The sequence below is a fragment of the Hemiscyllium ocellatum genome, chromosome 34 (assembly GCF_020745735.1).
Source record: "Hemiscyllium ocellatum isolate sHemOce1 chromosome 34, sHemOce1.pat.X.cur, whole genome shotgun sequence".
NCBI lineage: Eukaryota > Metazoa > Chordata > Chondrichthyes > Orectolobiformes > Hemiscylliidae > Hemiscyllium > Hemiscyllium ocellatum.
Genome location: NC_083434.1, coordinates 24,595,899 through 24,610,984, shown reverse-complemented (window position 1 = coordinate 24,610,984; position 15,086 = coordinate 24,595,899). Strand labels below are relative to the sequence as shown.

Here is a 15,086-nt window from a genome sequence, read left to right as displayed (position 1 = left end):
TTTTAATATGCTCACGTAAAAGTAGATCTTGTGAAAACCAACCCAATAACTTTTGGCCTACGATAATATTCTTTTACGAACCTCATGGAAAACTTGACCTTAGGTTTTCAGTGATCATGGTCCACAAATTTCTGAACTGAACTATAATCCTAGAGATGTTAGGGCCTTGGGTAGTGTTGTAGAACAGAGGGACCTAGTGGTTCAGGTACATGATTCTTTGAAGTTTACGTCACATTTAGAGAGGGTAGTTAAAAAGGTGTTTGGTATGCTTGCCTTCATTGCTCAGTCTTTTGAGTATAGGAGTAAGGATGTCATGTTGAAATTGTATGGGATGTTGATGAGGCCTTTTCTAGAATACTGTGTACAGTTCTGGAAGGATATTATTAAGCTGGAGAGGGCTCAGAAGAGATTTACCAGGATGTTGCCAGGTATGAAAGGTTTGAGTTTTAAAGAAAGGCTGAATAGGCTGGCACCTTTTCACTGGAGCGTTGGAGATTGACAGAGGTGACCTTTTAGAAAGTTATAAAATGGTGAGGGGTATAGATAAAGTTAATAGTAGTTGTCTTTTCCCTATGATGGGGGATTTCAAGATTAAGGGGCACATTTTCAAGGTGAGAGGACAGAGATTCAGAGGATGGTTTATGTATGGAATGAACTTCCAGAGGAGGTGGTGGATATGGGTACAACAACAATGTTTAAAAGGAATTTGGATAAGTAAATGAATAGGAAAGACTTTTAGGGATATGGGCCAGGAGCAGACAGGTGGCACTAGTTTAATTTGGAATTATGTTCGGCATGGACTGGTTGGACTGAAGGATCTGTTTCCATGCCATAAGACTCAATGACTATGTCAATGATTTTATTTTATCATAACTATATCAATGAATCGTGCTTCAATGTTTACATGTAAGTTTTTCTCATATTTATTCAAATTATTAAAGTGATCAAATTATGAATGACAAACCATATTTTGATTTTATTTTTTAACTTACAGTAATTATTATAAATTATTCTTAATTGTTATGATTTATTGTGATCCTTTTTGGATTTCACTTGGGCCTAGAGCAAGCATTCAAGCCTCCCCTTCAAAAATATTACCTGTTGACACAATTTGTCCTAAACATTGATCCAAAAAATTTTACTTTTACATGTTTTTAAATGGGAATAATTACAGAAGTTAACAAGTTGTAAAATTTATGCCCTCATGTTTCTTTTAATTGTGCATTTCAGTATTAATGTAAAACAGGTTTCAGTAGGTGCAGCCTCCCATTCTGGGAAAGATTTTGTGCAACAAGTTTTGAAATGAACAGTGGGAGGATCTAGTGCTTCACAATTGCCAGATTTCTGACACACAGTTGCATTTTCAGCTGGAAAATTGGCGAGGGACTAAGAGGAGATGTTTCTCTCTCGATGTGCTATGAGGGATATCAGCAAATGAATTAACTAACAACAGGTTCAGAGGCAAAGGAATCTGCTTCCTCAAATATTCCTGGACTCTGACATAGGATGGCCAGAAATTCCTCTCGATCTATAACCTTGCTCCATTCTGGCATCTTGTTCATCCCCATCACTTCCTTCATCACTGTAAGTTGTTCCTTCAGCTGCGCCTGGACCCTGCGCTCTGGACTTCCTTCCCCAAGCAATCACTGAATTACAGAAGTGCTGTGGTGCAGAAGGAGGTCATTTGACCCACCTTGTCTGTCTGGATCTCTGACCAGTTTACTTTAATGCTGATCTCCTGCCTTTTCCTTGTAACTCTGCACATTTGTTTCTTCTTATAGGATCATCCAATTCCCTCTTGAATATCTCAAGTAAGCTCACATCAACCACACTTCCAGACAGTGCATTCTTGATTCTAATTACTTGCTGAGTGATGATCTTTAAAACACATTTTTTTAACTGAGCTCTTGGTCCTCTGTCCCATTAATGGATTATATTTAATCCTTTGTCTGTTACCCATTCTGTGACTGTGGTAAAACCATTAGATAAACACAAGCTGTTATTGAGGTAAAATATTACTTAGAACTACCTCATATGTCTAGGCTGGTGAGACTGGCATTTACTTCCCATCTCTTGTTGAATAGGGTAAAGAGGTGGCAGCTTTTCTTCTTGAACTGCTGCAGTCAATGGGGTTATTCTGTGTACTGATTTAATGTGGTTGAATTGCTTCCTCACTATTCCAGGGAACAGTTAACAGACAACCACATTGTTGTGGGACTGGAGTCACAAATGAGTCAGACTAGTTAAGGATAATAAGCGTCCATACCTAAAAGACAACTGTAAATCAGTTGCGGTTTTATGATGGTTTTACAGTCACCACCACTAATTTGGAAATTTCCTCTTCTTTTGGTTTTCTGCACATTATGTGGGGCCATCACGCTGCTGGTTGATCCTGCTTCCTATCATTTTTTTTGATTTGATGGTCGGTCAAGCAGCTGGAGACCATTCCTGTGGTAATCTTCCCTATTTATGCAGGCTGAGGACCAACACCAATATATGTCGGTTTTCCTGCACCATTGGCTAGTCCCTTCCATGGTGATCTCTTCGACTGGGCTATCAGTTTCCTGATTTTTAAAAAATGAGATCAAAAACTGTCATTGTGTTCAAATTATTGTCGGTAACCCCTGAAGACTAATAGTTTAAGCTTCTGGGTCACTAGTATGATAACAAAGCCATTGCAATAGTATAGGTAAAAACAATGACTGCAGATGCTGGAAACCAGATTCTGGATTAGTGATGCTGGAAAAGCACAGCAGTTCAGGCAGCATCTGAGGAGCAGTTATCCATTGCAATAGTATATCAACAGTTCATAATATGAAGAGTTATAAAGTTTTGTTTAAAAGAGAAAATAACGAAAAGTTGCATTTGACAAACACAACTTCCTAACACTCATGAACTACTTTTGAAATGGACTCACTGTTGGAAAATAGGCAATTCTTCTTTCAAAGGTTAATATGGTAATTTGAGTTTTCCTATTTATCTAAATCTGTTTAGCGAACTGCTTTTTACATTTGGATCTTGCGTGTGTTCTGTGGGAATGTTCAGCATTTACTTGGGATAAGATAAGCTGACTGTTTTTTAAACTGACATAAAATGATCTCCAGTTGTACCCAATCGTGTGTTATTGTGGACAGTCAGGAAAGAGGAAATGATCTAATGGGCTCTTGCGCAAGTTTGGCAGCTCTGGCAACATTCCCTTTCAGAGTATGTTTTGAGAGTAATGGTTTCTGGGTGTTTCTGTGTAAATGTGTTTTTGAATCACTGCTGAAATAAAAAGAGAAAAAAAACTTACATTTTGTAGTGACTTTGGCACATCCCAAAACATCAGGAAGTTAATTGCATAAAATCTCCAAATGACTTTTCCAAACAAATTGTCAGCTCAGAATGTCAGATCAAAAAAAAAGATGGACAATAAGACCTTTCACCTCCTTATATTGTGGAATAAGGTTCTTATGCTAGGAATTAGATAAATATGAAGCAAAACATTTTCATGGAAAAACAAAGTCAAGGGGACAATTTCTCTACCCTGCAAAGCTGTTTTTAAAAATAGACTGGCTTCTGTATGTTTCTGTTATTTGAGAAGGAAATAGCATGTGTGAGGGGGAATTGGCAATAACTTTCCACTATTTCCTCCCTGTGTACTCACAGATATTGAAATACTTTCCTTTTTTATTTGGCACCTTACAGTCCAAGAATGCGTCAGCCTGACAAGCCATGACTTTCGTCTTCACTTCACTAGCAGTTGTTTCTTCTGTTTTCATCAGCAGCCTTGTACATATCTGTTGGTAGTATTCGAGCTGAGAAATTGGCCTTTATTCCCTCCTGATTTTTGGATGCAAAACTGGAGACACAAGTGACTGATTTTGCTAAGCTATAGGCTGCAGCATTACAAGGATGTTTGAAATATATTGGCCTCCGAGGAAACCACCTAAGACAGGCATTAGGCCCCATGTGAATGCTAATGATGAGCCTAATGCCTAAATTAGATCTCCTCTGAAGAATTGGGCAGTGTAGGCTTTTAGCAGCATTTTAGCTTAAATAGCTAGCATGTGGATTGGCATAATGCCAACAACACTGTTTTGATCCTGCTCTGGGAAAGGTAGACTTGACCTGCTTCCATGCTGTGCTCCGGAGAGTAAGGCCTTATTCCACAATATCAGTACTGATGAAAATTGCCAAGAAAATGGCTCGGAGGAATTATAACAGGATAATGAATGAAGAAGATGCCTTCAGACCGAGTATGGTGTAACATGATCTAGGGGCTGGGCTTGTTTCACTTATGGTTGGCAAATATTTTGCTGCATAAAAGGCAGTACATAAATGTAGGTTATTACTGTGGCACACAGTTGCCATTAAAAATATAGGTCTATATTAAAAGGTGATACAGGAAGAACAGGAACATCCCTACTGGTTTCACAGCACTCCTGTTCACCATTGCCAACTTAGAAGTGGGCCCCATTCCCACTTTTAAGTACATCTCATTGATGCACAAACACTCAGCAAGAAAGATCCATCAGTGACATACTCAGGAAATTTAAGAATAGTACTAGATGAAAAAGAAAAGGCTTAAAAGGTTGCAAAGAATGTGAATTAGTAATGGTTTAGAAACCATTAAATGGCCATGATAAAGATAAAAAAGGAAAAAAGATGGATACAAATTAACAAGGTATAGCAAACTGGATTTAAGAACCTTTACAAGTATAGTAACAGAAGAGAGTAGCTAATGTAAGCATTGATCCCTGAGAAGTAGAGGCAAGAGAAGATGAGGAAATGGCAGAAATATTGAACAAATATTTTGTTTTTGTCTTCACCGTAGAAGATACAAGTTGCGCAACCGAGATACAAAAGGGAGTGAGGGAACTAGAAATTAAGTATCAGCAGAGAAAATATACTGAAGAAATTTTAGGAACACAAATCCAACAAATCCCCTGACTCTGATGGCCAACATTCTTTTTCTGTAAGAACTGGATGTATTTATTGATGCTAAGTTGCAAATTTGCCATGCTAGACTCATTTCGAAGTGAGGATACAAAGAATATAATCAACATTTAGCGATAGAATCTCCCACAGATGTGTATCAATCAAGTAAATTCTTTAAATACACAGTCTGCAGAAAGACAGTCAGAAATGTGGTTAATCTAATTTTAAATTGGTAGTACTTGACTGTCCCTGCTTTTCAATGGGAGTTCTATGATTGGAAGGACATTGAAGCTTTGCAGCTGTCATTTTTGTTTTCAAATTGTATGCCATTTAGAAATATTACTATGAAATATTTTGAAGAGCTGGAGGTTAGAAGGAACAGTAACGTTATTGACCAAGGGAACAATTAACACAGAATGAAGGAGGTTGTTGAAGATGGTGTTTAGACTGTGTCTCTAGATTGAACTAGAATAAAGAGTCTCGGTGCATATCTTTGACTGCTAAATAGTAAAGTAAGAAAGAAAATATTCAATATTTTAATTTATTCATGGAATGTGGGCGTCGCTGGCTGAGCCAGCGTTTGTTGCCTATCCCTGGATGATCTTGACCTTAGTAGCTTGTTAGATTATTTCACTAGGCTGATAAGATTCAACCACAATGCTGTGAGCCTGTAGTCAAATGGCACAGTGGCTCAGTGGTTAACACTGCTGCCTCACAGCGCTAGGGACCCGAGTTCAATTCTAGCCTCAGGCGACTGTCTGTGTGGAGCTTGCACATTCTCTTTGTGGGTTTACTCTGGTTTCGTCCCACAATCCAAAGAAGTGCAGGTCAGGTGAATTGGCCATGCTAAATTTCCCATAGTGTTCAGAGAAGCCTAGGTCAGGTGCATTAGTCGGGGGTAAACTTAGGGGAATGGTTCTGGGTGGGTTACTCTTCAGAGGGTCAATGTGGACTTGCTGGGCCCAAGAGCCTATTTCCACAGTGTAGGGATTATATTCCAAAGGTAGGTCAGACCAGGTAAAGATGGCAGTTTTCCTTCCATGAGGGGCATTAATGAACCAGATGACAACAAAGGTTTTATGGTCATCATTAAACTTTTAATTTCATATTTTTAAAAAATTGAATTCAAATTCTACCATTTGCTACGGTGGAATAACAACTCAGATAAATTGAAAAGGAGAAAAGAAACATGTTCATTTTTGGTTGCTTGTCAGGCAAATATGTACCTATTAAACTTATCAATTTATCTCAGCTACTTCCAATTGTCCAGTTGTTGGAAAACTGGACTTTGAGGATGGGGAGGTGGTTGCTGCATTCCGGTATTAGCCTTGATACTAAGAGGAGGTGCCTAGCAGATCATCACTGACAATGAAAGCTGTGTAGTCACATGTGAACACCGTTGAGCAGACTGACATTGTTTGAATGGATCATTTGAATGCAATTACATGACTGAAGTTGAGTGGAGAAGGTCTTTGCCGTGTCTGAAGGTCAGAATGACAGTTGATCTTACTCAGAAGCATAAACTTCCATTTATGTAGCAATCCTGTCTTTGAGGAAAGCTGTATCCTGTTCCAATCTATCAAAATGCTCCGTAAGTATGCTCATCTGTGTGTCAGTTCCTTTCCTGCACATGACAGACTTCAAAGAATATGATCACAAGTTCAGATCAGTGCAGTTGCAGAAATGTAAGTAGTCTGTTCACAGAAATAGCTGCTGACTTTTGTTTTCAAGGATTCATTACTGAAACAGCTCTTGTTACTACATTGCTCTGTAGAATGCTATATATAAAGACTGTGGCTGGTGTGGAATGACCAAGAGCAAGAAGATATTTTTGGATTAAATCTGATTCCTAATTTTAATGTTGAGTGGATTCCTATCAGGGGGGGCTGTGTACAGCTTATTATTTCCATTTGCTGAACTCTAGCTTTTTAATTTTACCAATTAACTACTTTTATCTTCCTTGACTTCCTATATAAGTACGTGTTGGTTTAGATTATCCTCCAAATGCTGCACCTATACAAGACGCAATCTTACAAATTTATTATTGTAAATTTTCAGATGCATAGCCAATGGGATGAACTCAACATGGGCTGAAACTGTACCGCACCAAGGCCAGCCTAATCCTAAATTTCCAACCCACATTAACATGATTTAATTAGCTCCTGGTGCCTGCTATACCTCTAGCAGGTAATCGTCCCAATTTTACACTGTTCAACTAACTGATGCCAGAGATAAACTGATTATTATCATGCTGCTATAAGTGGGAGCTTGGTGCATGCAAATTTACTTCTTCGTTTCCGACTTTATATCAAGCAATCTACTTAGATTAGATTAGATTAGATTCCCTACAGAGTGGAATAGGCAGAAAAAGGTTTTGATCTGTTCTGAAGTACTGCAGTGTGGATGCAAGTTTTTTTTATTTTCGCCAGTTTTTCCTATCAGCGCACACTATCTGATTTATCCTGTGAATGAACTGTATAAATATAAGAATTATAGTGTAATCAGTGGATCTATGAGTAAAAATATGTTGGCTTAATTCTTACGAACAATTTACACACTGTTCCTGTCCATCAGCATATCATGCTATGGAGTCTTTCCACCTGAGAGGGCATATAGGGCCATGCATTAATATCCCATACAAGAATCTTTGATCACACAACAATCTCTCTGACAGCATTGGCTCAATGCCATGTGACTAATAAAGGAAGATGTGTATTTATATAGCACTGTTTATGATCACTAACTGTTTCAAAGCACTTTGTTTTTTAAAAAAGAAAGATTTGCAGTTATAAAACACTTTTTTTAGTCACCATGAGGTGGCACGGTGACTCAGTGTTTAGCACTGCTGCATCACAGCACTAGGGTCCCAGGTTCAATTCCAGCCTCGGGCAACTGTCTGTGTGGAGTTTGCACATTCTCCCCGTATCTGTGTGGGTTTTCTCCGAGTACTCCGGTTTCCTCCCACAGTCCAAAGATGTGCAGGTCAGGTGAATTGGCCATGTTAAATTGCCCATAGTGTTAGGTGCATCAGTCAGAGGGAAATGGGTCTGGGTGGGTTACTCTTCAGAGGGTCGGTGTGGACTAGTTGCGCCGAAGGGCCTGTTTCTACACTGTGGGGAATCTAATCTAATCTAAAATGCTTTATATGCAATGAAGCAAAGTCACCATTATAATACCGTATAGGAAATGTTGCAGATATTTTGCATTGAGAAAGAACGATAATTGTTAGTAACTAGATAATCTATATTATTAGATGGATAAATGTTGGCCAGGGCACTGGGGAAACTTCCCCTGCTTACTCTGAAGTAATGTCATGGAATCTTTCACATCCACCCAAGATGACAGATAGCCCCCAGTTTAACATCTCCCACTGAAATGTCAGATCAGAGAGGCAGTAATTCCAGCACCAGCGATGGTATCTACGGCAATGGGTGTTGAGAACAATCACCTGAGCTGTCCCCTGAGAGCGACATAAGTGGAGGATCCTGCAAAGACAGTTGAACTTTTAACTTACTTCTTTAGTTTCATAGTTTACATTGAAGCTTTTTGAAGTTTAAACTATCACCTTTTTTTTTATTTTTCTACTACTCTATGAAGTAATGCTTAACTCTTTAACTCTTGTTTCTCTTATTATACACCAAAGCTTTTTTTTTTGTACTTAGGTACCTTGGTATCTAAGATGGCGCCATGTGTGGGGACATTATACACCTTTCACTGTACTCCTGTACTTCAACACACATGACAATAAAATTTAAATCTAAAAATCTAGCTCAGCACATCCAAAAGTGCTCTCTTGGTACTGCATTGGAGTGTCAGCCTTGAGTACTGTGCTCAACCCTGGGGAAAGTCTGGAATCTTGTGGTTCAGAGACGAATGTGCCACTGACTGAGTGATAGCTAATGTAAAATGAAAATAAGTTTTTGAAGTTTTGTCACAAGTTGTGGTTTTGAAAATGTGGTCAGGTCTCTGGAGAAGGAGCTGAACCCAAAGGGTGCTATCAGTGAGCTACAGCTGCTACAAACAGGCAGTGAAAATAGTTCATAAAGGTAGTTTTGTGACACTTCTAAGGCAAAATAGGGAAGTAGGAGGGCAGATCAGTCAGTGACAGATCAAAAATGGAAATGTGAAAGTAATAGTACTGTCAACTGTACAACAGATCTACATGTTTTAAAAGTGTTTACTGTATCTTCATCCTATTCATGTGAGGATGATGCTTCCCATTTCAACTTTGCCTTGAAAGTAGAAGATCTGGCTCTTGAGGTTAGTTGAATATGCAATGATTTTCAGAGGAACAGTATTTGAGATTTTGAGGTGATCGAAATTGAGGAAGCCAGGTTTAGATTAGATTACTTAGTGTGAAAACAGGCCCTTTGGCCCAACAAGTCCATACCTACCCACCGAAGTGTAACCCGCCCAGACCCATTTTTCTACATTTACCCCTTCACCTTACACTACGGGCAATTTAGCATGGCCAATTCACCTAACCTGCACATTTTTGGATTGTGCGAGGAAACCGGAGCACCCGGAGGAAACCCACGCAGACACGGGGAGAATGCCTGAGGTGGGACTTGAACCCGGGTCTCTGGTTATTGGATCTACTCTGCTAGTTGTGCAAAATGCAGTTTAAGAACTTATATGTGCTGATTGATGGTGAGACAAGAAAATTGACCAAAGGGTTTCACGTGATTTCTTAGTCTTTGTCCCAGACACAATAATGGCTAGATCAATGTTGGCCGTGAGACCGATGATTAATTGCGAATCCAGATGGGGCTAATTGGATTTCTGATTAGTAAACAAAGAGTTGTTGCCAGGATGGCAATTAACACGTTAACCTACTGTGCATGTGAGCTTTAATCTTTCTACATATTGCTAAATTGCAGGTTGACAGTGAAAAGGCAGGAGATTTACCATAAATCAACACGCTCAGTGGGCTGGTATAAGCAAAAGGGGGCTGAGTGGCCTCTTTATGCACCATAACATTCTGTGAAAGTGAGAATAATTTTGATCTTTGTGGCTCCCTTAATTCCTTGGTTAATAAATGGTGGTAAATATCTGTTTGATAAATGTGTTTGTGTAAAATATTTATCTGGATTATATATAAGTTGTGTCCTTTAATGCATGTACTGAAACAGTGCCATGGGATCCGTTCTGAGAAGGAGTGTATGGATCTCTAAACATTAGCTCTGTTTCTGTGTCAAAAGATAATGCCTGACCTGGTGAATTTATCCAGCAATTTTCAAGAAATCTGAAATAAAAACATTAATAGTATTTTACTTTTATATTAGTCAGGTGTTTATGGATGCTGTTGTGTGAATCATGAGGGGCATGGATAGTGTACATAGCTAAGGTCTTTTACCCAGGATAGGCGAGTTCAAAACTGGAGGGCATATGTTTAAAGTAAGAGAGGAAAGATTTAAAAGGGACCTAAGGGGCAACATTTTCATGTGGAGGGTAATTTGTGCATGCAACAAACTGCTGGAGGAGGTGGTGGAGATGGGTACAATTACAACATTTAAAAAGCGTGGATGGGTATATGAATAGAAAGGGTTTAGAGGGATGTGGGCCATATATCTCTGTTTCTGCTGATTCATATATCTGTCAAGATGCCTCTTAAAAATTGCTATGGTATCCATTTCTACCAAAGTTTGCTTAATGTCCATCTCTTGCTGCTGTGCTTACGGCAGAGAAAGGGGTATTCCTTTCAGAAACTCAGAAGTTTCAACAGCACAGTCTGCTCTCAGGTAGAGGCAATGGAGGGATCTCGTTCACGGGGTTCCTAGTTCAGCCCATCTTAGGTGCCTCTCCCTTTTAACCTCTTCCAGACTCTTGATCCCAACCTTCCACAGCTTCAACCAACTCCTCGTTCCCACTCACCCTCTCACCTTGCTGTGAGCTCTGACTTTGGCATACCCTGGACTTCTCAGCATTGGTGATGGCCTTCAGTCCCAACAGTGGCTACTGGGGGCACTTCTGGGATTGTAGAGCAAAGGGCCTATGCGATTGGCCGACAGCGCTTTAAGGCAGGAATTCTTCCTCGGAAAGCAGTGGAAACCTTTACTCAATGCAATTGTTGTGGCACCTAGTGTTAGATTGTTGCAGCATAACCCTCGGGATCATGAATGATTCCTCCATGACATTTGGGCAAGGATGGGGTGTTGATGATGGTGTCCCTTAAAATCCAGTCAATGGATTACGTTCATGAACATGCTTGCTACCTAAGTTGGAATCATGTGGAGAAACCATGGCCCAGTTATATCTTTCTAATGAGACTGATGTTGGCATGGACATCTATTCTGGTCAACGTAGCTTTTACCCTGATAATTCAGGAAAAAGGAAAGAAATGAGTAAGATCACTTAAAAGTGATTCTGAAATAATGCCAAATTCTTATCCACATGACAAGACATCATCGGCAAAGACACAGTATATTTTGAGGTATGTCATGATGTTGAACATAAACACAGGCTGAGGAACTCTTATCAAAGAATCAAAACCAAATTGCTGTGACAAGAAAGTATTGTTTACTCCATGGTTGCTGTTCTTCAGGGGAAACAAATGCCTACGTATTCATTAAAATACTCAGGACTGATGATTAAAAGACTGTCCAGCTGTTTAACGAAAGCATGAACGATGATTCTATCATTGAATGCCTGTAGTTTGGGACTGTTTTACAAAAACTTTGCAACATTCACTGAATTTATGTGAATAAGATCAAAAAGTCTTACCAAACCATAGGGCTGCCCACTCTTCAGAGAGAGAGATGACTGATGGTGGTTTAACCTGAAGGTCTCCATGCCTCAGATGAGGGAGACATTGGAAGGAAGAGTCTTTCATGGGAATGTCATCCAGTAATTGGAATTGAACCTATGCTGGTGGTGTCACTCTGAATCGCAAACCAGCCAAACAGCTAATTGAGCTAGCTAACCGGTAAAACAAAACTACTCAACTTAGAGTTTATCGGCCGCTGCAGTGGTGTAAGTCAAGTTGATCTTCATTGATAGGAAAGATCTATAAAATGTTGTTTTAATCTCAAAAACAAGCATTTTAAAGTTTTTTGACGAATGTTGAGGCCATTTGGCCCAAACAGTTTGTATGGCCAAGTGGTAGGTAATGCATTTTGTGCGTAAACACTTAAAGAAAGGACATGGAAGAAAAGGGAGATCCAGGAGTCATTTACCAAATTCCATGGAAATTGGTTGCCATTACTTGGAATTAAAGGAATACAAAGCATTATTGATGTTATAATTTGGAGCATAGGCTCCAGAACGAAAGAGGTATGATAATCTTGAGTGCATGAACATTTGAAATATAGGAATGCTTATGGCTACAAGGATAGAATGGATGCTGCGAATAAGTATGGATTTCTGTGATAAAGAACTGACGCAGAAGCAATGTGCCAAGGGGCTGCCTTCATGTTTTGCATTGTTATCTGTTTTTTAATATTAGCATGATTTAACTGGTATTAATATTTTTGCTTTTATAATTTTAATATATTATGATTTACGTAGATATGTGATGTGGAATTCAAAAATGAACTCCTTCATCTTGACGACCCACTTGGCAAGGGAATACTATCGAAGGATGCTTCTGCGATAATGGATACAGTGTTCCAGCCTGGGTTGGATCAAGTGTCAATAGTATCAGCACACTCATTTACCAAGTTGCTGAAGGTGCACCGAGAGGTCTTAGTTGGTTGCATCAAGAACACAGAGTGTGTGCTGAAAAACCTGATAAAGCATGAATACATTTCCACTGAAGAGGCTGAGCTGTCCCAGCAGCATCCTACGCAAGCAGCAAAGGTAACGGCAGATGCTTTACACCTCACAGTTTGATAAAGAAGCAGAAAATGCCAGAAATACTTAAAAGGCGTGGCAGCCAAGAATACATAGTGCTGCTAGGCTGAGAGTACACATCTCTGTCTGAGCATGGAAACAGCTCAGGGAAAACAATGTTTGATTGGTATCTCTGGCTCTCTGCTTTATTCTACACAATGTTTATTTAGAGGAAAAAGTGAGGTCTGCAGATGCTGGAGATCAGAGCTGAAAATGTGTTGCTGGAAAAGCGCAGCAGGTCAGGCAGCATCTAAGGAAAAAGAAATTCAACGTTTCAGGCATAAGCCCTTCATCAGGATGAAGGGCTTATGCCCGAAACGTTGAATTTCCTGTTCCTTAGATGCTGCTTGACCTGCTGCGCTTTTCCAGCAACACATTTTCAACAATGTTTATTTATACAAGACAAAGAAATTTCTAGTGATTTTAATTTACGCTCTTAATACTTCAAAGGTCCCGATAATTGACACTTTCCCTGGGCTGTTGCTAACAAAAACGAATGAATGACTGTTTGCTTCTAAGACTTCTTTTAACCTCTCCTGTTGTCATCATGGGATTCATTGGCCATTTACAGCATTTCACCGCTCGGCATGGAGGATCTGAGAAGCCATGTTGGAGACATGAAGGAGCATAGCTTGGTGTGAATGATATGAGGAGTATGGGAGATGGTTCTGGTGAGGGGAGTTCTGGAGCAACTCCTGCTCTTATAGGGAGGAGAGCTGCAGGGATCTGAGAGATATCTGAAAGAGAATCTGAGAGTATTTGATGCAGTTCATGGCTCAGGGAATACAACTTAAGGATTTGTGAACACATACTGGAGCAGGAAATCTTGTAATTAATTTCATTGGAAAATAATATTGAACAGGTTGTAAGGTGTACACAGTCCCAAACCCTCTCCATTCCCTTAGGATGTATTAGGTTAAATTATCCCAGTAATGCCACATTTAAGAAAAAAAATACTTTGAGAATCCAATCTTTGGTTTCAACTGAAAAAAAAACCAACCAGATCCTGTGAGGAGACAAGTTTTAAAAAATATTTTTTCACTGCAAAACTGGCTTGCTGGGAAATTCTGCAAAACCACACATATTTTAATAATGCAGATGTGATTGGTGGGTCAAGCATGATTGCTTAAAATAGCTCTTTGAGGCCCAACCCTTTGAAATAGTTAAAAGTCTCACAACACCAAGCAACAGGTTTATTTGGAAGTACTAGCTTTCAGAGTGCTGCCCCTTCATCAGGTAGCTGTGGAGCAAGGCCATAAGACACAGAATTTATAGCAAAAGTGTCATGCAACTGAAACGATATATTGAACAAACCTAGATTGCTGTTAAGTTTTTCATTTTTTAGAATGGATTGCAGGTTGTAGTTCATTAATATGTAAATCCCAGAACTTCTTTTAAGTCACATTCTCGAGAGAACTTAAGGTTTTATAAAAAAGGAGACTTTTCAGCTCAGATAATGCATTAAAGGTGTGAGGTTAGGGTCTGTGTCTCAGTCTTGAGTCAGACTGGTTCTGTTTCCAAAGTAAGAATTTATAAAATGTTACCTGGACTGACTGCCTGCAGATTGTATGCTTTTTGAGCAAAATAGGATGTGTCTGCAAATACAATACTGCAAATGCAAATTCACCCCTTAGACTTATATGTGTATGTATGGGCATGAATGAGTATATGAATGAACCAAAATCTGCAACTCATTCTAAAAACTGAAAGACTTAACAGCAATCTAGGTTTGTTCCACATATCATTTCAGTTGCATGAGACTGTAATCTTTTGCTATAAATTCTATGTTTTAAGATCCTGCTCCACAGCTACCTGATGAAGGAGCGGAGCTGTGAAAGCTAGTACTTCCAAATTAACCTGTTGGATGATAACCTGGTGTTGTGAGATTTTTTTAAATATTTCAGAAGTTGGGCCTCAAATAGACATTTTAAGCAATCATGAGTTGGCCTAACCCACCAATCACATCTGCATATTTGAAATATGTATGGTTTTTCATTTTTGCAGTGAAAAAATATTTTAAAAACTTGTCTTCCACATAAACCTGTTAGACTATAACCTGGTGTTGCATGCTTTTTAACTTAGTCCACCCTTGTCCAATACCAGCACCTCCACATCTTTTGAAATAGTCAGAGGTCTTGCAGAGAGAGCTTTGATGAAGAATTTGTAATCTGGAAAAGGCAACTCATTGTGTAAATCATGTCAGTGCGACATTGGTAAATGCCTCAGTTCGAATTAAATGTTTGGAACTTTATTCGACAGGATTTGGAAATTTGAATTGTTGAGGGGCAAGGGAAACCACAAACAGATTTTCTTTTAGAAAAGAAGTTTGAGTGATT

General features: G+C 39.2%; 1 protein-coding gene across 2 annotated transcripts in view; it reads left to right on the top strand.

The window, feature by feature from the left end:
• nod1 (nucleotide-binding oligomerization domain containing 1) overlaps positions 1-15,086 on the top strand; it is a 61,835-nt gene that overhangs the window by 13,427 nt on the left and 33,322 nt on the right. For both annotated transcript variants that reach the window (XM_060850081.1, XM_060850082.1), the window contains exon 2: positions 12,427-12,717. In XM_060850081.1, the coding sequence (XP_060706064.1) occupies positions 12,514-12,717 (204 nt within the window). In that variant the 5' untranslated portion in view covers positions 12,427-12,513. The remainder of the gene's footprint in view (positions 1-12,426; positions 12,718-15,086) is intronic.